At 43.0% G+C, this 26,732-nt stretch overlaps 1 protein-coding gene across 2 annotated transcripts in view; it reads right to left on the bottom strand.

Moving 5' to 3' along the window:
• Positions 1 to 26,732, bottom strand: part of KIAA0586 (KIAA0586 ortholog) — a 414,056-nt gene that overhangs the window by 60,984 nt on the left and 326,340 nt on the right. For both annotated transcript variants that reach the window (XM_078784140.1, XM_068129752.2), the window contains 8 exons: positions 26,569 to 26,718; positions 26,080 to 26,300; positions 13,982 to 14,077; positions 12,968 to 13,066; positions 9,072 to 9,256; positions 6,522 to 6,697; positions 3,468 to 3,649; positions 1,576 to 1,759 (listed from right to left, as the gene is read on the bottom strand). In XM_078784140.1, coding sequence (XP_078640266.1) covers positions 1,576 to 1,759; positions 3,468 to 3,649; positions 6,522 to 6,697; positions 9,072 to 9,256; positions 12,968 to 13,066; positions 13,982 to 14,077; positions 26,080 to 26,300; positions 26,569 to 26,718 — 1,293 coding nt within the window. The remainder of the gene's footprint in view (positions 1 to 1,575; positions 1,760 to 3,467; positions 3,650 to 6,521; positions 6,698 to 9,071; positions 9,257 to 12,967; positions 13,067 to 13,981; positions 14,078 to 26,079; positions 26,301 to 26,568; positions 26,719 to 26,732) is intronic.

The following is a 26,732-nucleotide window of genomic DNA, read 5'->3' as shown; positions in this document are numbered from 1 at the left end:
ACCTGGCATGATAGTAACACCACGCTTGGTCAGGTGGAGGCCCCGGTCGTCGTGCTGGAGGTGGTCGGCTCGGCGTTGCGGCCGCCAATTGCATCGGCAGTTCGGTCGTCGACCGTGCCGGGTGCTCGGGCGCCATGGGCGTTGTGTCAGACGGCGGTGGGCCCCAGGTCGCTGCTGCAATGCGTTGGCCTGCCGCGGAGATCTTGTCGGCTTCCCTGGCGAGGGCGCGGGGATCCGTGATCGTCGTGCTCGCCAGGGCGTACCGGGCTAGGCAGCTGATGGAGGAACAGCTCCCGGAACAGGAATGCCGGAGAGTGCTCGCCGAGCAGCGAAAGCATGTAGTCCATTCGCTCGGACGGGCGCGTGTCGCCGAGCTCGGGCAGGTCGAGCAGGCGCCCGTGCGCGTTCTGCCGATGAGAGGGCGAAAGCGTCGAGGAGGAGCTTTTTAATCGCGCCGTATTTGTCAGCGGCTGGCGGGCTCTCGAGGAGGCTCAGGGCGCGGGCCGCGGTGGCTGAACCGAGCGCTACTACCACATGGTGGAAGCGGGTGTCGTCGGCCGTGATGCCTCGCAGGGCGAACAGGGAGTCCGCCTGGGCGAACCAAACCGCCGCGTGAGCCTCCCAGAAGGTAGGCAGTTTAAGGGCAACTGCCGTGTCCATGTCGGTAGGTCACCAATGAAGGAGCTGTGCTCCCACGTAATCGGAAGAATGGACGCGACAAAAAGCTGGAATTCGTCCGAGTTTCTTTATTGTCACAAAACAACTCGGGTACTCTGAAAAGCCCGTTTATCAGGCAGCAATATATATACACACATTATCCCGGAGCGTTTGCCCGGGAAAGGCGAGAGGGGGCGTGGCCGGGCGTCCTGGCCGCGGCCTGGCAAGTCGAGGGCGGGCATGCCCGGGCATGCCCGGGCGTCCCGGCCGAGGCCTGGCAAGTTGAGCGCGGGCCTGCCCGGGCGTCCTGGAAGAGCCCGGCATGGTGAACGCTCCGCGTCCTTGGTAGGTGCAAGGTGATTGTGTAAACCCAGCGGTAGCCGCTACAAAATGATGATTTGACATTTGTGATGGATTCTGATTTGGTTGTAATTGCTTTTCCATTATATTTGCCCTCATTTCAAATATGTTAATGTTTCTTTTTCACTTGAGCAACGCCGGGTACTCCAGCTATAAACACTTATATACTTTACTCGGGGTACAAATACAACTTTGTCTGGGGGGTAACATAGGCTATGTGGCCGCAGCCTCATTCGGGGGTGTGGGGGACTGGGAGAGGGTTAAAGGGTATTACAATTTCTTTTTTACCTGTGCAACACTGAGGTTAAAGCACTCTTTGCATGGGAAAGTTTTTCCTCCTTCCCTTCACCCCTCCCCCAAAACGGAGGAGCCTGTCAAAGCACCCCCCCCCCCCCCAAAAGATGTAATGTAGTATATCTTTTCCCTCTCATTCCCTTCCCGACCCCACCCCCTTCCACTCACCCCACTCCCTTCCTCAACCCTCCCTCTCCAGCCTCCCCCCCCCCCCCCTCACCCGGCAACACCAGGTACTCCTGCCAGTACTGTATATCAACTCACCATGTAGTGTAGAATGTTTCGATTCTTCTGTCTCCACAACCTGAGGCTGGCATTGCAGAGCCTCTTCCTCAGACACCTTTGACGGAGATGTTGGCTTTGGCACAGCGATGCACTCCCTTTGTGTAGGTGATGGGACAGGAGATGGTGTTTGTATCAGCATAAACTCACGGCTCGAGATATCCACCTGCCCAGACAAAAAGGAAACAAGAGGATATTTGAGTTGCAGAATGAAGAACTAGTCTTGGGGTGAAGGCTTGTGGTGATCTGCGTCAGCAGGCAAGTAGAACCAAGTATGAAATCGACAGGACGTTGATCGAGGCACACCAATCACCATGGGAAGGAAGAATAAGCAGCCATTTCAGGCATTAACCCTTCGTCGGAGCAAATGAGAGTAGACGGGGTTGGGGCGAGTATTGATATAGTGTGGGAGTGTGTCAGAGGTGGGAGAGTCAAGGCAAGGTCGTGGGTCAGAGTATGTGGGGGTACGAATGATTGACAAGGAGGTTCCGGGTTCAAGGATTAAAAGTTAAGGGTAAAAATAAAAGAGAAACAAATATTAAGCAAAATGATGTTAGATTAAAGTGATGTTATTGTATATAGTGTACAGTACAATGTAGAATTATCAAAGTAATGTTATATATACAACTAGCGGATAACCTGATTCCGCCAGGCTGTTGTAAGGAAATTAGTCCCCAATAGAGTGTGGAATATTTAGGGAGTTTGCCAGGAATGTCCTTTGACAGCATAAATAGTCACCAGTTGAGACTGCTAAGGTTTCTGAATGAAGTAAATAGACGAAAAGGTAATTATATGTTCGCCCCTAAAAATTATATGGTCCCTATTACATTGGACGCAAATGACTGAAATAGTATGTGGGAATATTATTTTTTTACTTCGAGTAGGTGTGCGAATCCGGTCAGCTGGTCAGCGATCTGGTCAGCCGTTCTGCAGAAGTTGACTTTTAAAGTTTTTATGTTCAATCAAATATGGCTGCCAAACCATGTGACCTATGATGTCATAAATTTAATATTTCAATACAAATGTGTCATAGATCATGTGCATGCAATTTCAGATTTTTAGGATAAGGAATTCGATTAATCATTTTTGGCTGGTATACCATTTCACCTATGATGTCATCATTATCCTGCTTTTGTTCCCCATTGGGAGTGCTTGACAATGCACCAAGTTTCAAATTTTTACATTCAGTGGTTTCCGAGAAATAATTTTTTAATTATTTGCATTTAATCCAAGATGGCTGCCATAACACGTGATATATGACGTCACAATTAACAAAAAACATTCTGCATGGGTATCACTCCTACCCTGAAAGTTTCGTCTCAATCGGACATGTGGTTTCTGAGAAAAACGAGGTTTAGCCCGTACGGACGGACGTACGGACAACCCGAAAACATAATGCCTCCGGCCACCTTCGGGGTTGGAGGCATAAAAACAGCAACAGCAACGCAAAGTTTTTGCGGACCTGCGACATATCGCAAGTAAAAACAAAGAATGCTTATCAGCATGATCTAGCGTGACAGAAGTAAGAATCCTCCACCAGCCAACGGACTTGATCAATTTATACCTTTCACCATACAGGGTTCGAACTTGCAGGAAATATCAGAGACAAACGGTGTCTAGTGAACTGCAATGATGGAGTTCTATTTCTCTGCAATAGCTTATTGGAATGTGATCTGTTTTTTAATCAAAAGTTTTAATTTTACTTCATTACACTGAGTTTAAATTGGTTGACAAAAGTTTAGTTCTTCATTACGAAGTTTGTTATAACAAGAGTTCATTTTAAAAGGGTTCAAGTTTACAGTAAACATAATCAAGCAAACAGTACTGAAGGCGAATTTGCAGCAGCACACACACTGGACTGTACTGTACTGTACCCCATTGGCAGGTTGCCCCACAGTTGAGGCCTGTTGTAGATCTGGTGGTTGCTCTGTGGACCTACTCCTTCCAACAAGATCAACAACCATCTCTTCGAGAGCATTTGAGACGAGGCGAGAAACAAGGGCAGAATCCAAAGGTGTTTTGGACACCTCAATCGCCTGAAATTGACAGCCCTCACCTGCGGACAGCAGGTGTGAGTACAGACAGGTGTCAATACTTTCTCATATCACATTCAATAACTAGATTGTATTAATGTAATATGCTGTCAACTTGGTGCCAGCTAACTCTTCTGTTTTTGAAGGGTTTTTTTCTTTGATCCAATACGACTGCCAGATCACGTGAGAGATGACATCATAAATTTATATGCTCTAATATAATTGTTGTGTAGATCACGCTCAATAAATTTCAAACTTATCAGACTAAGCATTGTCCGGGTCGAATTATGACGTCATAATGAAGGCATCAATGACATCATCATTAACAACACTTATTCCCCATTCTTTACAATGATCCACGTTTCAATTTTTTCCATGGAGTGGTTTCGGATATATAGAGGTGCAACATTTTTTGGTTTTTCTAAGATGATGCCTGTACTACGTGACATATGACGTCATAATTATCATTGAAATATTTGACAGGAGGAGGTGCTGCTATGGTGAAAATTTTGTGACCATAAGACCAACAGTTGTAGAGAAAAAAAATTCATGCTAATCAGATGAAGCATGCTATTTGTTGAATTATCATGTCATAATGAAAGCATCATCAATGATGATGATGTCATATGGTAATGGCATCATCATTACCATATCTTATTCCCCATGGGGAGTGCTTGACAATGAGCCTTGTTTCTATTTTTTCCATTGAGTGGTTTCGGAGATATAGAGATGTAACGTTTTTCCAAGATGGCATCCATACCACGTGACCTATGACGTTATAATTATGAATAAATAAAAAATTACACAGGCGGAGGTGTTCCTATGGTAAAATTTCATGCCAATCGGACCAACAGTTGCCGAGAAAATTAATTTTTACACATACGCACCCAAATGCCTAACCCTACTTTTCGCTTCATGAGCGCACGGTGATAACTCAGCTTTTAGTACGGTATTACGTCATTAATCATATAATCAATAATATTGTATTACAGTATTGCATTATGAATGAGCTTTTAATACCATATTATATAAATCAATCACCTTTTAATACCGTATTGTATAATTAATAATCTTTTAATACCATATTGTATAATTAATAATCTCAACACCATATTGTATAGTTAATCCACTTTTAATACTGTATTGTGTAATTAATAACCTCTTAATACGGTATTGTATAATTAACCATCTTTTAATACCGTATTGTAAAATTAATCATCTTTTAATACCTTATTGTAAAATTAATCATCTTTTAATACCATGTTGTAAAATTAATCATCTTTTAATACCGTATTGTACAATTAATCATCTTTTAATACCGTATTATAAAATCAATCATCTTTTAATGCCGTATTGTAAAATTAATCTTCTTTTAATGCCGTATTGTAAAACTAATCTTCTTTTAATGCCGTATTGTAAAATTAATCATCTTTTAATACCGTATTGTAAAATTAATCATCTTTTAATGCCGTATTGTAAAATTAATCATCTTTTAATACCGTATTGTACAATTAATCTTCTTTTAATGCCGTATTGTAAAACTAATCTTCTTTTAATGCCGTATTGTAAAATTAATCATCTTTTAATACCGTATTGTAAAATTAATCATCTTTTAATGCCGTATTGTAAAATTAATCATCTTTTAATACCGTATTGTACAATTAATCATCTTTTAATACCGTATTATAAAATCAATCATCTTTTAATGCCGTATTGTAAAATTAATCTTCTTTTAATACCGTATTGTAAAATTAATCTTCTTTTAATGCCGTATTGTAAAATTAATCATCTTTTAATACCGTATTGTAAAATTAATCATCTTTTAATACCGTATTGTAAAATTAATCATCTTTTAATACCGTATTGTACAATTAATCATCTTTTAATACCGTATTGTACAATTAATCCACTTTTAATACTGTATTGTGAAATTATTCGTCTCTTGATAGCATATTGTATAATTAATCAGCTTTCAAAACCGTATTGTAAAATTAATCATCTTTTAATACCTTATTGTAAAATTAATCATCTTTTAATACCTTATTGTAAAATTCATCATCTTTTAATACCCTATTGTAAAATTAATCATCTTGTAATACTGTATTGTAAAATTAATCATCTTTTAATGCCTTATTGTAAAATTAATCATCTTTTAATACCGTATTATAAAATTGATCATCTTTTAATGCCTTATTGTAAAATTAATCATCTTTTAATACCGTATTGTAAAATCAATCATCTTTGAATACCGTATTGTAAAATTAATCTTCTTTTAATACTGTATTGTAAAATTAATCATCTTTTAATACTGTATTGTATAATTAATCATCTTTTAATACCGTATTGTATCATTAATCATTTTTTAATACCGTATTGTATAATTAATCATCTTTTAAGACTGTATTGTATAATTAATCATCTCTTATTACCGTATTGTATCATTAATCATTATTTAATATCGTATTGTATAATTAATCATCTTTTAATACTTTATTGTATAATTAATCATCTTTTAATACCGTATTGTATCATTAATCATTATTTAATACCGTATTGTATCATTCATCATTTTTGAATGCCGTATTGTATAATTAATCATCTTTTAATACTGTATTGTATAACTGATCAGTGATCATCTCTTATTACCGTATTGTATTGGCAATCAACTTTGAATACCACTGTTCAGCGAAAGTTTGCACAGTTCGTACATGTGACAATACATTCATTACTAAGAACATGAAGTTAAATGTTGGAAATCAGTGTATATCTCTATGTTTTGGAGAGTTAAACAAAACACTCACAGAATTGCATAAAATTATAGAATAAAGCGATTATTTTTGCATAAATGAAGATTATTGTTGATCTAATGGTTCCAGGGTAATAATGCAGTCGAACCTGAGGCTTCATTCAAGAGAAGATTCCTGCCCATATCATTTTTTTGATATTTTGCTCCATTGACCATTTGCTTGGTGTGACTTGTGGGATCCTGCACATTGGGCGCGTCTTCAACCAAAGATTGGGCGTATAGTGGCAACGTGCCAAGTACATGCTCCAACATTTCCTGTTCCAGCCTGCAAGCACAAAAAAATGTAAAAGCCTTTCCAGAAGGCCAATGTCCATGACTGTTCTTTGGTCTCCTTAGTTCATCGACAGCTCAGCCTTTCAAGAATACCCAATACTGCAGAACTTTGGAAAGTTTTACATCTTATAATGTTTGCTCAGCTAATATAAGCACTCCGATACCTATTAGTTTAACAAGCCTGCGTAGACGCCGATTACCCAGTGAACTTGCCAAAACTCGCATCGCCCGATAGCTATCTGGCACCCACTGATACTGAGTCAACACTGAGCTTCATAATAGAAAGTGCTTGGCATAAGATCATTCGTAGAAAAAGATAATCCTTTGCCAGAATCCAGTTTCAACATCCTGTGCTGCACATGCCTCTGAGGACTGCCCAGCAACTGCCAGCCTGGTGAGACGTAACTCGGCCTCAGTACATGTGTGGACACATTATTCAACTTGAAAAAGATGTACGCATTTGGAATACAGTGTAGTAAGAGGGATGCATTCCTTAAAGGATAATAAAAATAGAAATTCAACACATTAAATCTTTGGTTGAGGCAACGAATTGGTTTTCAGCTCATTTCATTCATTCTTTTGCAGGTATATCAATAAAAAACAAGACTGAAAGTCTAACATCGGCATAGCGGGGCTTGTGTGATACTTTGGTTGAAGAGAATAGTATGAGCTGGGTGGAGATACCAGTTAGCAAATAATGTAAGTATTCAATTATTTTGAAGTACTCTCCGTCTCTAAGCTGTCTGTCACCATGGAAGTGAAGATATTGCATTGAGACACCATATGGTTTATTCTATATGTTGGTCGGTTAATCAACACCTATCAAAGTGACCACAGCGCCATCCCGACAGACACCACTGTGTGTTACGGAATGAGGTGTTTTACGGTGGCCGCAGTGCAAATCCTGCCACCAACCTCCTTGAGAGAGGACCCAGTGAGTCGGTACTCATTTTGCCGACCTCGGAAGGATGACAGGCTGAGTCAACCCCACCTGGGGTTAATTCAACAGCTGACCGGGATTCAAACTCAGGACCCTCGGATCCCAAGCCCTCCACCCTAATCGTTAAGCCAACACCAGGCTCAGGGTGGTTGGAGGCAGTCATAAGAAATGCTTCAATGTTTAAAGAGCCCTTTATCAAAGTTTTAATTATGTATGATCTGGGGGGCATGCACTCCCCCATGCTCCTAACCCCATCATATATCATCACCCTGTTGTCATAATTTCAGTTCCCCCCAATCATCAAGTGTGATAATTTGCCCCAACCAGGTATATGATGTAATATATGAACGTTCCCTAAAGGGTGTTGAAGGAAACAACTGGCAAAGCCAAATGGCATTACATTCTACCTTTCAGACGAGTAATTGTGGGTATAAAACTCACCCAATATGTAGGATAAATATGTGAGGGGCATACATACATACAGAGAGATAAACACTGTAAACACAGGAACCAAACATCTACGCCGTAAAAAATCGTTTGTTTAATCACGAATTTGCCAGTTCTAAAAGCCTCTTTGCGAGTTTGAAGAACAGGAAGAAGCGCTAACGTATGGTATATTCACACAGCAGTTTGAACGGAAACATTTGTTATTTTACGACAGTAGAAAACTTTTAGGACACGGAACGAGCATACAAAATTATATATACAGTAGTGATATTTTGTGAAGCAATAGAAAAATATATAAAACTAAACAAAAGCAACCCACAAACAACAACAACCACAGCCACGATAAAAATCGAGTGTTATAAAATATATTTATTTTCACGTGTTTTACTTCATGTGTTTCGCGTGTTTGTTTGCGTTTCACACTGAATGAAAAACGTAAAGGTAGAGCATGCAGATTGTGATACATGATGGGTTCAACGATATGTCCAGCCTGAACGGCATAGGAATCAAAATGGCGGTGCGTGGAGTCAGCCGTCGTACCGCCATAATGACATCACATCACCCCTGTCATGTGACCAGATCCTCAGCTCTGATTGGTATATGTTTGAGGGGACATACATACATACATACATACATACATACATACATACATACATAAAGACATACATACGGACAGACAAACACTGTTCTAGATGGCTTTGCTTTATGGCCTATGCCGTAAAAACATACAAAACTAGAACAACACTCAGTAGAGTATATACCTCCACCAAGTTGAACAGTTTATGCTTTGTATCTACTGATAGGCCAGATCTGGATCCCTACCTGAACCAAAATTGAATTGGCTTGTTCTTGTCATCTGACCAACTCATCCACGAAGTTTTCTCATAATCCGTCCATAACTTTTTGAGATATCATGCTAAATAAACAAACAAGATTGAATATGTTGACATTTGCAGAATGAAGGGGTGTGCACTCTTACCACGCCAAAGCCCGCTGTTCTACTGATTCCCGACATCTGCTCCGTTCTTCGATGACATCATAAGCGGAAGCAGTGAGGTCGGCCCCATCTTGACTGCATGGGTCCGGCACAGAGCAGGTGTAACCACCATCGAGTTGAATGGCAGGCTGAGCAAAACTACGGAAAGGATCATCCTCAACAGTGACCTGAAAAGATAGGTAAAGCAAAATGGGCACAAAAGCTCTGTCTCTGAACTCAGGAAGCAAATGCTCTGCTGTTGTGTATAACATGGGCAGTAGGCACAGCATGGTGTTGTCTTGATTTCAAGAGAAAACCTGATCTTGGTTTCTAGGCGAGGGATGAATCAAATACATATAATTTGGCTTAGCCACTTGTGGACATGAGAAAAATAGGGGCAATACCCCTGGGTGTTCACCTGGTAGAATAAAGCAGTATACTCCGACTATTGGTATTTTAAACATTTTTTATTCACATTTCTGATAAATATGATATCACATTATGATAAATCTGAAATAATCATCATTGGCCCCAAAACGCTCACCAAATCCACCCATAACTTTGCCCTCAACATCGACGGTTTCCCAGTATCCACCTCCCCTCACATCCGGAATCTTGGCATCATCTTTGACCAAACCCTCTCCTTCGACAAATACACTAAACAGATCACAAAGACAGCCTTCTTTCACCTGAAAAACATCGCCCGTCTCCATCCATCCCTCTCCTCCACGGCTGCAGAAACCCTCATCCACGCCTTCATCACCTCCCGTCTGGACTACTGCAACAGCCTCCTCTATGGTTCACCCTCAATAATCACCAATAAACTCCAATACATTCAGAACTCCGCTGCCCGTCTACTCACTCACTCCCGGGCCCGGGACCACATCACCCCCGTCCTTTACAAGCTTCACTGGCTCCCCATCCCCCAGAGAATCCAGTACAAAATCCTCCTCTTGACCTACAAAGCTCTCCATAACCTGGCCCCATCCTACCTGGCTGACCTCCTCTCCAGACACACTCCCACCCGCAACCTCCGCTCTGCTGGTACCAACCTCCTGACCCCCTCCCCCCCCCCCCATCCGGACCAAATTTAGATCCTGGGGGGACAGGGCCTTCTCCATCGCTGCTCCCACCCTCTGGAACTCACTACCTCACACCATCAGAGACTCCTCCTCACTCACCACATTCAAAACATCACTCAAGACCCACCTGTTCAACACTGCATTCAACATTTAACCCACATCATTTAACCCCTGACTATCTCTTCTCCTTCTCCTTCCTTTTGCTTTGATTATTTACCTATTGATTTTTGTCTTTTTGCACTTGTTTTTTGTACTCTGTCAAAGCGTCTTTGGGCTTCTTGAAAAGCGCTATATAAAATAAATGTATTATTATTATTATTATTAAACAGTATCACGGTATTTTAAACCAATTTGTGCTTCAACACTTCATGAAAGGTTCTCATGTGATGAGGCACGTACAGGGATTGTTGAATGGCATCTGAAGTGATATGTTTATTGAGACCACCTTCATCGAAGAGTGCAGTGTGGTCTGGTGACAGCTCACATGACATAACTTCATCACATGAGAAAATCTTTAATGAAGTGTTCAAGCACATTGGCTGGTAAGGCCTCCATGCTCCTCAGATAATACACACAACATCTTGCATAATTGACGTGCCTGGACGCAGAGAAGTAAAGCATCATGAGTTTAACTGCACATCGGTGAAGAGGCCAATCACCTTCTCGTTCTGCCATTACATACAGCATCATTACAAGTACCGGTTTTATCAAGACATCAACCGACGTCTTTGCAGAGCGACTTCTAGACACCAGGTCTTCCAGCACAGTCAAGAGATGATCACGGTGCTTTAGCTGGCATTGCCCGACAACATATCTCAGTAGCTCCTCGGCCACCATGGACATAGCTTTCATGTTCATTGAGAACTTCTTTCCAGTTAGCATTTTGCCCACACCTCCAAATACGGACTCCAAAATCTGTGCTAGGCCAGACTCTACCATCAATGTTCCAGGGGCATCCACAAAACGCATCAGCATATGCATTCCACTGAATCCGGGAATCGGATGTGGAAATAGATCTGGATGTGCCCACTGGACCTCTGCTGCAACCCTGGACAGCGGTTGATCAGCTGTGAACAGTGTGACATCTTGTCCAGGTTCTTGAGTTAATTTCTGTGTTTTTCTCATGGCAGTCATGATGGTGTCAGGAAGGGCTGGTGACATATCTAGTAAGGTTACTAGGTAAGTAAGGTAAGTAAGGTTACTCTCACTAGCTCTCTGCTGTGATGCAAACACATGGGCAAGGAATATGCAGCGGAGGAACTTCCTTGTTCAGAAACTGAGGTGGCTTCTTGAGGCCATTGTATCCGACAATATCAAGGTCATGATCTATTTGCTTTGTCATCTCTGTCTTCTTAAGGTGTGCCATGTCCTGTTCTTGTTGGTGTGTTTTAACATCTGGTGAGTCATGAGAACTGCCAAGGAATGGGTTGACAATTTACCATTCTGAGATACCATATCTGCATCAAGATTGTCTACCACCATCTGCGCTAGACCATCTTTTAATTTAGCTACGCTGTCAATCTTGAATTTATACAAATTAGCCATGTGATACAAACAATACATCAATTAATTATGCGACCTCAAACTTGTCTATAGTGAAGACCGTGTGAAATATACAATATTTAGCAGCCTGACAATAATTAAAGGCTACTTGGATATTTGTTCAGGAAGAAATTTGGTATTTTAGTGGCCATTTTGTTTTATGCTAATTATCTCAAATTTCCCAAAGCTCACAAAAGTCAAGCAAAATTATTTTTCAAATTAGTGGTCTTGCCAAGCAAAACCCACCAAAAAAAACTAACTCAAGATGCCAAAACGAGGTTGGACCGAGCAGCTGCCGGACTGATCCACCTTCAAGACTTTCATCCGCAGCTTGAGGGAATAATGCTCTCCCCTCTGGCCCGGCTCCCCTGCCTCACACCTTGCTCAGCTTGATGCCGTGGAAACCAAGGCCTTAAAGATTATTGGAATCTCCCGCAATGAAGCTGAGTCGATGGGCCAATCACCTTCACATCACAGATGGGTCGATGGCCTCTCTGTCTTCCACCTCCTTCTTTCTGGTCTTGCACCTTTTGGTCTTTTTCTGTGTTTTGTCCAATCCCCCCTCCCCCAAATCCCTACCCCTCAGGTTCTTGCAGGATGCACAAGCTCTGCCAACAGCCCCCTTCTGGTGAACCAAAATCCAGGATCACTGCTCACCTTCACTCATTTGTTCCTCTTTTTTCCTGCCTGTGGAACCAACTCCCACACTCTCTTCAATCCCACTCCTCCTTCCAGGTCTTCAAGACAGCTGTTCACCACCATCTTAGATCACCCCCCTATCCAAAACCGTGATCTTTTCAACCCCCGTTAATTCTCCCGAGCCCACATCTTTCCAACAGTCCTGGTTTCCTTCCTGAGAGTTGGCTTCTATAACCATCTTGTCCACCCCCTGTGTGTGTCCACTCCTCGTTCTCATTCTTCCTCATATCCTTATCTTCAAACTCTCTATTTGTCCCTCAAACATGCTGCTGTGTATTTCTCCCTCTCCTTCTGTTGTTCATTGTGTTCTGTTGTTTCCTGATCCGTTCTATGCTCTAGCTCCTCCACACGCATCATTTGCGTATTTTTTTAAATATGTGGTGGTGACCATCTAAGATGGTGGTGAGTTCGAGAACGAAGGACAGAGAAAAATAAAAATTGGGAATACGACAGTGAAAGGTGTTAAGAAAACACCAAAATTAGGAGAAACCTAATTGTGTGAAAATAAAAGATGCATGTCTGCAGTTCAGATGATGATAACACCAAGACAGAATGACACTAAGGTTGAACTCTCACCTGTTCAACAGGTGGTGTGGGCACACAGCTATTTCCAGGAAAGCCAGCATCCTCCAGGGTGCTTCCTTTGCTGCTTGCATTACATTCGGACGCAGGCCACTGGGTGATGCAAATACGCGACATGCCAACATGTTTCTCTATGATATTGCACGTCAAGACTTATATTATAACTATAACAGCACTCTTCGACGTCGTGGCATCGACCGATGTGCCTCCGCCCACATTTTTATATCATTATACATACTTGTACCAAGTTTGATTCAAATCTCTTCAGCTGTTCTCAAGTATTACATTTTAGCTGACATGACCTCTGACCTTTAACCTTTGTTGAAGAAATCGAATCAGTTCATCTTTTCATCATAATATATTCTTGTACCAAGTTTGGTCAAAATCCCATCACTGGTTCACAAGTTAGCGCAGTAATAGAATTTCTACCTGACGGGATCTCTGACCTTTGACTTATTGACCCCACAATGTAATCCATTTATCTTTACATCATTAAACATACTTGTACCAAGTTTGACTTGGCTCACTTCAGCCATTATTAAGCTATCACGGTAACAAAAACCTATTACAGAAACTGACCTTTGACCTCTTGATGCAGAAATCTAAACAGTTCATCTTTGCATCATAATATATACTTATACCAAGTTTGGTCAAAATCCCATCACGGGTTCACAATTTAGCTCTGTAACAGGAGTTGTACCAAATATGACCTCTGACCTTTGACCTTGTGATCCCAAAATCTAATCACTTCATCTTTACATCATTATACATACCTGTAGCAAGTTTGACTTTGATGCCTTCAGCCATTCTAAAGTTAAGGTAACGAAAACCTATCATAGACACACGTATGGACGCACAGATGGACGGATGGACGGATGGACGGACGGACAACCCAAAAACGTAATGCCTCCGATGACTTTGTCAGCAGAGGCATAAAAATCAAATGCAAGTCAAAAATGTCTCAGGACACTCATAGGCCTCAAATCACTGTTCAAACCTCCCCGTTACCTCGGAGATAGACAGTGAATCTTGATGGGGAATGTGGCAGGGAGATGTGGAATTCCTCCTCTTCGCTGTGCTCTTGATATCCACATTAGGCAGTACCTGGGGGAAATCCCACAAACAGAATGTCCAACCACATGCCTGCCCTTACTACTTTAATCACAAGGCTCCGAATATTCCTTTCCTCCAAAATAATTGTCTTTTCATCCCTCCTGACTGTTGATGTTACAGGTAATTCTCACATCAATTGAAGTGTTTCAAGAGTTTTGCGCATGTGATGTCATGTTCTTGTGAGAATGTCACCTCATTACCTGGAAGGAGGTTACCGCAAACATTTTGCTTTTTCCACAATTTATTATGACTCAGTATGTCCGAAGGAATGGAGAGCAAAACACCATTTGTTACTTGGCCCAAAACATTTTTTTGGACAGGTATGTTGATCCTCCGGTTTGTGTGTTTATGAGTCCGCTCACTTATACTTGCCTACAGGTCACAATTTTAAGCCGATCTTCACGAAACCTCACCAAATGGTAGAGTTGGTGGTCCAATAGAATCCTATTTATTTTTTAGGTCAAAAGTTCAAAAGCTCAACATAGGTCATAGGCCATCCTCTGTCGTGCGAAGTCCTTCCTTGGCACCTCTGACCTCACCACATACAAAGTTTTCATCCGCAGCTTGATGGAATACTGCTCTCCTCTCTGGGCTGGTGCTCCTGCCTCACACCTAGCTCGGCTTCACGCTGTAGAAACCAAAGCTTTCAGGATCATTGGAATCTCCCGCGATGAAGCTGACTCAGAGGGCTTCTCACTCACTCACCGCAGGCAGGTTGGTGGTCTTTCCGTCTTCTACCGACTCCTCTCCGGCCTTGCTCCCCCAGCTCTCTCGGCTCTGTCCCCCAAATATTCCTACAGGTCGCACAAGATCTGCCTGCAAACATCTTATGGTTAAACTGCTAAAATGAAGACTCTCTGCTCACCTTCACTCATTTATTCCTCTTTTTCCCCGCCTCTGGAACAAACTCCCACACTCTCTTCAATCCCTCTCCTCCCTCTCGGAGTTATGTTATCTTCCCCATCTAGTTATCTGTGTTATCTCGTTATCTGTTATCTTCCCCCATCCAAAACCTTGATCTTTTCTACCCACGTTAATACACCCCAAATCCACCTCCTTCAATCTCCGACTTCATTCCTGATATTCCTAGTAGTGTCAATTTGTTTTACACCATGTACCCCTTCCCTTACCCCACCCCCAGCCCTCTCCCTTCCACAGATCTCCCGATGTCCATGATCTCTACTGCTGTACTTGTGTGCTTCCCTCCCTCTCCCCATCTTCTCCCCCCTCCCTTTATTGTTTTGTGTGTCCGTTTATGTTTTTTGTGTTTTATGTGCTAATGTGTGTTTAATGTACTCGCTCTTACTTGAGCTTCGATCTTGCATACAAAAGAAAAAGAAAAAGGTCAACCACTTTTTTTCTAATTTCTAAAATCCTCAATTTTCATCCGATTGACTTTGAATTTGAATAGGATTCTCATATCAGCTTACTGAATTGGAGAGACATTCTTTGGAGACATTATTTGGAGAGTTTGTGTGTTTTGAAGAAGTCTGGAGAAAGAACTTCATAATGGGATTAATTTCCATGTGATACGACCAAATATCGGGTGAATTCTTTTTTGTTCTCCTCTTTGAACTCATGGGATTGTCAATGATCGCTCTTTTTACCTCAAGTGATCGGATTCCCAGCATTTGCCATCATTTGGGGAAACTGTTATCAATTTCGAGTTCCTTTGAGACATCGGATGACATCATTATTGGTAATGGAGCTTCCAGACAATTTTGAATCGATCACGTCATTTGTATTTTCCTCCTGTGTTGCTCCCGGAATGTAGCACATGGTCATGTTTTTCGTCATTCAAAACAAAGCCAAAGGGTTGTCACTCATTCATCATTGGGTTCACTCCGGGGTTGAACTGGCTGTAACTGCCATTGAGACTTTAACCTTCATCCTGTCCTTTGGGGTATATTTCCTATCTTCAAGCACATATGTCCCCAACCCTATATAACCCCAAGCACATACATTCCCAACTCTATATAACCCCAAGCACATACATTCCCAACCCTATATAACCCCAAGCACATACATTCCCAACTCTATATAACCTCAAGCATATCCTCAAGCACATATATCCCCAACCCTATATAACCCCAAGCACATACATTCCCAACTCTATATAACCCCAAGCATATCCTCAAGCACATATATCCCCAACCCTATATAACCCCAAGCACATACATTCCCAACTCTATATAACCTCAAGCATATCCTCAAGCACATATATCCCCAACCCTATATAACCCCAAGCACATACATTCCCAACCCTATATAACCCCAAGCACATGCATCCCAAAGCATATAGAACCCCAACCCTATCCTCAAGCACATATATCCCCAACCCTATATAACCCCAAGCATATCCTCAAGCACATATATCCCCAACCCTATATAACCCCAAGCATATCCTCAAGCACATATATCCCCAACCCTATATAACCCCAAGCATATCCTCAAGCACATATATCCCCAACCCTATATAACCCCAAGCATATCCTCAAGCACATATATCCCCAACCCTATATAACCCCAAGCATATCCTCAAGCACATATATCCCCAACCCTATATAACCCCAAGCATATCCTCAACCACATATATCCCCAACCCTATATAACCCCAAGCATATCCTCAAGCACATATATCCCCAACCCTATATAACCCCAAGCATATCCTCAAGCACATATATCCCCAACCCTATATAACCCCAAGCACATATATCCCCAACCCTATATAACCCCAAGCACATACATTCCCAACCCTATATAACCCCAAGCACATACATCCCAAAGCATATATAACCCCAACCCTATCCTCAAGCACATATATCCCCAACCCTATATAACCCCAAGCATATCCTCAAGCACATATATCCCCAACCCAATATAACCCCAAGCACATACATCCCAAAGCATATATAACCCCAACCCTATCCTCAAGCACATATATCCCAAAGCCTATCCCCTACCACATATATCCCAAAGCCTATCCCCTACCACATATATCCCAAAGCCTATCCCCTACCACATATATCCCAAAGCCTATCCCCTACCACTTATATCCCAAAGCCTATCCCCTACCACATATATCCCAAAGCCTATCCCCTACCACATATATCCCAAAGCCTATCCCCTACCACATATATCCCAAAGCCTATCCCCTACCACATATATCCCAAAGCCTATCCCCTACCACATATATCCCAAAGCCTATCCCCTACCACTTATATCCCAAAGCCTATCCTCAAGCACATATATCCCAAAGCCTATCATCAAGCACATATATCCCAAAGTCTATCCCCTACCACATATATCCCAAAGCCTATCCTCAATCACATATATCCCAAAGCCTATCCCCTACCACATATATCCCAAAGCCTATCCTCAAGCACATATATCCCAAAGTCTATCCCCTACCACATATATCCCAAAGCCTATCCTCAATCACATATATCCCAAAACCTATCCTCAATCACACATATCCCAAAGCCTATCCTCAATCACACATATCCCAAAGCCTATCCTCAATCACACATATCCCAAAGCCTATCCTCAAGCACATATATCCCAAAGCCTATTCTCAAGCACATATATCCCAAAGCCTATCCTCAAGCACATATATCCCAAAGCCTATCCTCAAGCACATATATCCCAAAGCCTATCCCCTACCACATATATCCCAAAGCCTATCCTCAATCACATATATCCCAAAACCTATCCTCAATCACACATATCCCAAAGCCTATCCTCAATCACACATATCCCAAAGCCTATCCTCAATCACACATATCCCAAAGCCTATCCTCAAGCACATATATCCCAAAGCCTATCCTCAAGCACATATATCCCAAAGCCTATCCTCAAGCACATATATCCCAAAGCCTATCCCCTACCACATATATTCCAAAGCCTATTCTCAAGCACATATATCCCAAAGCCTATCCCCTACCACATATATCCCAAAGCCTATCCCCTACCACATATATACCAAAGCCTATCCCCTACCACATATATCCCAAAGCCTATCCTCAAGCACATATATCCCAAAGCCTATCCTCAAGCACATATATCCCAAAGCCTATCCCCTACCACATATATCCCAAAGCCTATCCCCTACCACATATATCCCAAAGCCTATCCTCAATCACATATATCCCAAAACCTATCCTCAATCACACATATCCCAAAGCCTATCCTCAATCACACATATCCCAAAGCCTATCCTCAATCACACATATCCCAAAGCCTATCCTCAAGCACATATATCCCAAAGCCTATCCTCAAGCACATATATCCCAAAGCCTATCCTCAAGCACATATATCCCAAAGCCTATCCCCTACCACATATATTCCAAAGCCTATTCTCAAGCACATATATCCCAAAGCCTATCCCCTACCACATATATCCCAAAGCCTATCCTCAAGCACATATATCCCAAAGCCTATCCTCAAGCACATATATCCCAAAGCCTATCCTCAAGCACATATATACCAAAGCCTATCCCCTACCACATATATCCCAAAGCCTATCCCCTACCACATATATACCAAAGCCTATCCCCTACCACATATATCCCAAAGCCTATCCTCAAGCACATATATCCCAAAGCCTATCCTCAAGCACTTATATCCCAAAGCCTATCCTCAAGCACATATATCCCAAAGCCTATCCCCTACCACATATATCCCAAAGCCTATCCCCTACCACATATATCCCAAAGCCTATCCCCTATAGTCCTTGAGCCAACCGGCCATTTTTTGAAGTGAATGCTCCGGGGGGGGGGGGGGGGGGGGGGGGGAGTAATTCTCATTATGATTTTCCATTAGACCAATGTCTCAAGTGTCAGAAAAGGTGTGATGGACATTTGAGAACGGTAGCTTAGTGCCCGGATGGACGCCATCTTTGAAACCACCCAGCTCGAAAATGCCCATTTGGTGGGGTACATTGTTGCACGTGTATCTGGACTTCTATACTAGCTATCGATGTGCGGTTGACGACTAAATATACGTCCGATGTGTACCGTCTAAATAAAAAATAATATGAAGCATTTTGTTTTAGATTAATTATTATAAAAATCAATTATCGAAAAAAAATCATATATTTTTCAATATTTTATTATTAGACTTGTACTTTTTTTAGTGAAACAACACTGGTATGATTTTCCAAATTATGCATTGTGCTACACCGTTTATCTGTCTATAAAAATAACTCAAAAACTAAAACATATCATCCACCACGAGTGTACACAAAAAATATATGAAAAGGCATGCACTTTCCACAAACCGAAACTATGTCAGTTGGAATTTCCCGCCGATAATCAACCCACAGAACCCAGTGCCGAAAGTGACGTCAGTCTATTCTATATCTATATTCTATATTCTATATCTCAGTCTGAGATTTGTTGCGGTGACCTGATTAATTTCTGAGGGGGGGGGGGGGGGGTGGGTGGGTGGCTTAAGAACTAAAAGTGAACATGTTAGATGGCGCCACATACAACTCTATTATAGAGTTGTATTGTGGCGCCATCTAACATGTTCACTGACTTGGATGAGTATGTCTATGTAAGCTGGCGAGCTTTTCGGATATCGGAGTAATCTAACGTCAGTCTTTTTGTTCTTTCAGCTGAGATGGCCGGTGTCGAGGCGAAACGGGCGAAGATTGAACCTGAGTCCGGAACGTGCATCCTGTGCAGCAAGAAGTCGCCACTCTCTGAACTAAGCAAGGCAGCGGGCAACAGTTCTTGGAAGACATTGTGTGAGGCAGCCGCAGTTAGAAACTTTTATCCAATTCTAAAACTAGTCCAAGAAGGCGCAGTTGAACTTCCTAATATTCCAATATTATACCATAGGGCTTGTAGATCAGACTTCACTCACAAAAACCACCTAGCTACTTTGACCAATGCAGCTAGAAGTTCTTCAGTTGATACTGGCGATGCGGTGCGACGGCGATCATCACGGGAAGAGACAGGATCAACTTCAACGGTCTACGATGATAAATGCATTTTTTGCCAGCGTGCTTCAAAATTCATAAAAGGCAGTCGTACCCGTGAAACAGTTGTCTTGGCTGTTGAACTTCGAGCAGATAAGACAATAAGAGATGCTGCGACAGCTCGCAATGATGAGAGAGTTTTGGCATTGACTACACGAGATATGGTTGCAGCTGAGGCTCACTACCACTTCTCCTGCTATAGAAACTACACACGGCCCCAAAAACCTCAAGTAGAAACTGACATTGAAGATAATATAGAGAAAAAAGAAATGATACGATGTATATTCAATTTCATTCGCACTGACTTGTTCTTGAACCCGAGGATTGTTCCAATAGTTGATGTTGCAACAGATATCCTGTCTTCAGATACATTTTCAGTTGATGTTCGTGACTCCATCAAGAAGAATCTGCAGCGCACATTACAAAGAGAGTTTGGAGAATCGCTCATCTTCTTCAATGTGAAACACCGTGTATACTTGATGCCCGATAATCTGACAAAGCGAGAGATTGCTGCAGAGTGCGTAAACCTGAAAGCAGAAGTGAAAGCATTTGAACGAACAGACGGTGAAAGTAACATTGTGCGTGCAGCTACTTCACTGCGGCACCAGATCAAAGATGCTCATTACAATGAACGTTGGCCGCCTCAGCCAGCAGAACTCACTTCAGATTACGTGAAGATACCAGATTCTCTTCGTGTATTTCTGCATACTTTGATTTGCGGGAGTGGGGGTAGCTCTGCGCGTGCCGACACACTGGTATGGTCGATGGCTCAAGATATCATCAATGCTGTACACCGGGGTACCATCAGAACATCGAAGCATGTCCTACTTCCGTGGGTCATGAAAACGCTCACCGGTAATACAGAGGTCATCAGAATATTGAATCGACTCGGGCACGGATGTTCGTACACAATTCTGGAAGAAATCGAGACAGCGCTATGCATAGACAAATTAGCAAGTGTGGAGAAAGATACAGTACCACTTCCGTCACATGTGCACCCTTCGGTCCCGACTGTATTAGCATTCGATAACATCGACAGGCTAGAGGAATCGCTGAGTGGTGGCGGAACATCGCATCGCGTCAACGGTATCATCGTCCAACCGAAGTCACAGTCGTGTTTGCCACCCCAACCTCCATCGGCAGTATCCAAAGCAGATAAGAAGCGATCTATCCCGTCATCCAGCGATTTAGTTCCAATATACAGCGGTGGGAAACGAGAGGGCCCACCTGCAATCAAGCCTGCAGATCTTTCTGACACTCTTGCAGGCGCAACATCCCTTGCGCAGCGCCGAAATCACGTATGGATTATGACTCGCATGCTGGAACCATGCGACCAGACAATCAGTTCGTGGACTGGTTTCAACATCATGACTAGAGATCGTGTTCAGGTGACGGAAGATGTAGTTGGCTACCTGCCGACTATAAACGCGCCTGCCACAGATATGGCAACAGTGCAAGAAATCCTCAGAGAAGCTCTGAACATCATGTCATCACTTCAGCTTGAGCGTATACCGGTGGTGCTAGACCAGGCACTATTTGCTAAGGCGACCGAAATAGCATGGAAAGATGTCGATCGATATGGAAGAATCGTGCTCATGATGGGGAACTTCCATACCATCTGTAACTTCATGTCGAGCATTGGGAAAATGTTTGGAGATGCAGGCCTTCGGGATGTAGCTGTTGAGTCAGGAGTAATCGCTGAAGGTTCCATCAACAGGGTTCTGGAAGGCAAGCAATACAACCGTGCTGTGCGACTCCACAAGTTGATGTACGAGGCACTAATGCGCATCATTTGGAAGGGCTTCCAGGTGTGGATAGAAAGCAATCATCCTGACAAGGAACCCCAGATTCGAAGCACTGACCTCAAAATTCGCAGCATCAAGGAGGATGTTTGCCACGAGACTCTCGCTGCTGCTCTCGATGATGATTCATGTGTACAGAGCTTTGACATGTTCGCGAAATACCTACATTTTCTGCGAACCAAACATGGAGACCTGGCTCGCTTCTGGATGATGTATATTGATATGGTAGAGACCCTGCTGGGGTTGATTCGTGCGGATAGAGAAGGCGACTGGATGCTTCACTTGGCTTGTGTCAGAAGAGTGATCCCTTGGTGTTTCGCAATGAACAAGGTGAACTATGCTAGATATCTACCAGTGTACTATGCACAGATGACGCAACTCCACGAAACATGCCCCGAGTTGTACAGGCATTTCAATCAAGGCTACTTCTCCGTACAGCTTAGACCAGGGAATCCATTTGCCAGAATCGCTGTTGATCAGACAACAGAAGAAACAGTAAACAAAGATACGCAAACAGCTGGAGGAACACGAGGTTTTAGTCTTCGCCAAGGGGCTGTGTCACGATACTATCTAACTGCAGAAAATCGGGCTACTGCACTGAGGCAACTACGAGAAACTATCCTTGTGAATGGCAGCGACACATCTCACGCCAAGCACCCTGACTTGTCTACTTCTCGCATCAAACGTGATGAGTCTGGCGTCACAGCTATCTGTGATCTACTGGAAAATGACTGGACCAATCCATTCGCCGATGATCCGTCATGTCTTCTCAGTATATCTACCGGAGCGGCTGCGAGGGAGGACGTTTCTAATGACCTACTCAACACCCTGCAAAAGGGGGAAGCGGCGTATCAAAGCTTCCAGAAACGTCTTGAAGAGGGAACAGGCTTCCATGACACATTGAACAAGCTAAACTTGAAGACCTTTGGTAAGATCAAGCAGAAAGTTGTGAAGGGCACAAACAAGGAGATCGTCCTGAGAGCTGACAGACAACTGTTTGCCACCATGATACTCATCGCCAAGACAAGGAACCTCGACATGCAACTTGTCCTTTGTCACCCACTAGGGCCGTTACCATGGTCTTTGGCAAACGTTGATGGGTCAATGAAAAAAACGAACAAAGCTGCACTTGCGAAACACATGGAAGGTCTTGTGGAACCAGCCGAGAACGTTGACAAGTGAAGTGCAACAATAATTGATGCGATGGCTCTCGTACAAAAGATGCATGGCGAGAACGACACGTTCGAAGAACTATCTGACCGCATCCTTGCTGCAGCGCTTCACGCTGGTCAAGGCAGTGAGCGCATCGATGTTGTCTTTGACACATACACAGAAGAATCCATCAAAGCAGCTGAGCGTGTGAACCGCGGTTCAAATGAAGGCATCAGTTTCAGCGAGATCAGACCCGCACACAAAATCATGAACTGGCGGCGTCTCCTTGCTTGCAGCCAGACAAAGGAGAAACTGGTTGTGTTTCTGGCGGAGTCGTGGAAACATGAAACAAATCGCGAAAAGCTAGGCAACAGAACACTGTATGTCACCTGTGGTGAAAAATGTCTGGTACTGACCCGCGATAGGTGGAAGTTGGTGCAAGCACTCGAATGTAGCCACGAGGAAGCAGACACGCGTATGTTTCTCCACGCAAAGCACGCCGCTACCCACTACAAGACGATCATCTTAGTGGCAGATGACACCGACGTTCTGATCATCAGTCTTCATCTCAGCAGAACCATCGATAGTCAGCTCTTCATCAGACGAGGAACAAAGGTTCGAGTCAGAATGATCGACGTTGGAAAGTTGGCTGCGGTATTGGGGTCTGGAGTTTGCAGTGCATTGCCAGGGCTTCATGCATGGAGCGGGTGTGACACTGTGAGTGCTCTGGCTAGCCAAGGAAAGATAAAGGCTTTGAAGCTTGTGCAAGCGAATGAGCTGTATCTTCAAGCATTCACAGATCTGGGATCTTCGTGGAATGTACCAACAGACGTCTTCAATAGCATTCAGGCCTTCACGTGTCAGCTGTACGCCAAGAACACGAAGATCGTCGGTGTTAATTCGCTCCGTTATCACATGTTCTGTGCAAAGAAGGGCCAGATCGAATCTGGACAATTGCCGCCTTGTGAAGACTCCTTGATGCAGCATACGCTTAGGGCCAACTATCAGGCGGCTATCTGGCGACGCAGCCTTGAAAACCTACCAGACGTCCCAACACCATCAGCAGGACATGGTTGGGAACTCGATGATGGCGGTTCGCTCACAATCCGATGGATGGCGGGTCTACCAGCTCCAGATGTCGTCTTGAATCTCATCTCATGCACATGCAGAAGGACGTGTCGACCGTCAGATTGCTCCTGCATACTGAATGGGTTGAAGTGCACTGTTGTGTGTAAGCTGCAGGGATGCTCCAACATGGTGCAGGATGATGCTATCGTGGCTCAGGATGCCAATGACTCTGATGGCGACTCTGATGATTAACTTTGTGTGCACTGTATATTGTATAGCATATGTTGTTCTCTATTATAATGCAGGCCAAATTGCCTGAAAATCTTTATAGACAGATAAACGGTTTAGCAAAATGTATAATTTGGAAGATCATACCGGTGTTATTTGACTAAAACATGACATGTTCAATGATACCTCCGCTTGCTTATTAGGAATATACATCGTATGGTGTTAAAATCAGCTCCATACGTCTTTCCAAACTCTAGTAATGAATAATTAATATAATTGGCGGCCATTTTGAAATCCAAGATGGCCACCAAAGTGCAGATTTCCTATGTAACAATTTCCGCCTGCTTATTAGATATCGTATGGTGTTAAAATCCTCTCCGTACGACATTCCTAACTTGCGTTATCGTCAGAATAGATAATGCCAGCGGCGGCCTAAGTCATTTTATGCCTCTTTACATTTATTTGTTGTAAACTCGTGGTGGATGATATGTTTTAGTTTTTGAGTTATTTTTATAGACAGATAAACGGTGTAGCACAATGCATAATTTGGAAAATCATACCAGTGTTGTTTCACTAAAAAAAAGTACAAGTCTAATAATAAAATATTGAAAAATATTTGATTTTTTTTCGATAATTGATTTTTATAATAATTAATCTAAAACAAAATGCTTCATATTATTTTTTATTTGGACGGTACACATCGGACGTATATTTAGTCGTCAACCGCACATCGATAGCTAGTATAGAAGTCCAGATACACGTGCAACAATGTACCCCACCAAATGGGCATTTTCGAGCTGGGTGGTTTCAAAGATGGCGTCCATCCGGGCACTAAGCTACCGTTCTCAGATGTCCATCACACCTTTTCTGACACTTGAGACATTGGTCTAATGGAAAATCATAATGAGAATTACTCCCCCCGCCGGAGCATTACTTTTGGTCTGGCTCAAGGACTACTACCACATATATCCCAAAGCATATACCACATATATCCCATATATCCCCTACCACATATATCCCAAAGCCTATCCCCTACCACATATATCCCAAAGCCTATCCCCTACCACATATATCCCAAAGCCTATCCCCAACCACATATATCCCAAAGCCTATCCCCTACCACATATATCCCAAAGCCTATCCCCTACCACATATATCCCAAAGCCTATCCCCTACCACATATATCCCAAAGCCTATCCCCTACCACATATATCCCAAAGCCTATCCCCTACCACATATATCCCAAAGTCTATCCCCTACCACATATATCCCAAAGCCTATCCCCTACCACATATATCCCAAAGCCTATCCTCAAGCACACATATCCCCAACTTGTGTTTTATTTATTACTGCTTTAAATCCATGGGGTATTAACGCACTGAAAAGGTGTTTAATGGTTTATTTTCCCTTATTTGAGGATGAGGGTAGAACTTAGTGATGGTGGAAATGCTTCTCTGTTTTAAAAGGTAAAACTTTCAATTTGAAACTCAAACATAAAGCATGAACTATTTTTTTAAACTCATGATTTGCATTAATTACAGGAACCCGACAGTTTTTTGATGACAATGAAACAGAGGAGGAGAACTGTTGATAAAATCCCAGTGCACACTTCCCTAAATGAGAAATGTCCTTCAGATCGTGGGAAGGAGAGTTGGACCGGAAGACAAAGTAGAACAGGCCCAGGGCTGAGCAGGAAAGAGGAAAGACGGTTTCATTGTCTGCAAATTGTGTTTGAACAACTCCAGGAAGTAGTTTCTTACCTGTACAGCCAGCACCGGCTGCCCCCTTTCCTTCTTTGGCCACAGAGGTTTTCTTGCATCTTCAGACTTCACATCGACAATGACCGTGTTGGGCTTTACGGTTCCGTGGTGCTGAGGAGGTTTGGAGGGTGGGATGGTGGTCGTCAGGGTAACAGAGCGAGAAAGGCCGCCCATGGTCGGGATGGACGGTTCAAGACGTACGGGATGTCTCTTCGGCAAAGCTGCAGATAGAAAAGAAGTTTCATTTCACACAAATCAAAACCTTTACAATCAACCTGCACATTGTTGCTGGCACCAGCCAATGGGGTCGTTGCAGAAAAAGGCTTCCATTTTCTAGTCCTCCTTCAATAAATTTCAGTGCTAGATTTAATTTCTGTGCCCAATCCACTTCACACAGGAGGCTGGCAGGATGTCCTAGGGGTACGTCATTCTTGGGTTTTGTCAACGAGCAAAGGAGGGAAGAAGCATGAGACAGAAATGGAAACCTACCCAGCGGAATGGCCACGGATGTACTTCCTGTTTGACGGCCTGCCACGGCCTGCTCTGGTGACGGGCCCAATCCTGAACGATCGGCCAAGTTCGATGTGGGCCCGGCCGACTGGATGGGCGTTTGCGTTTGTGCAGATTTCACAATCACACCTGGAAGGGCATCG

Source organism: Myxine glutinosa, chromosome 9, assembly GCF_964187855.1.
Source record: "Myxine glutinosa chromosome 9, kmMyxGlut1.1, whole genome shotgun sequence".
NCBI lineage: Eukaryota > Metazoa > Chordata > Myxini > Myxiniformes > Myxinidae > Myxine > Myxine glutinosa.
This window is presented reverse-complemented; position numbering and strand designations above follow the sequence as displayed.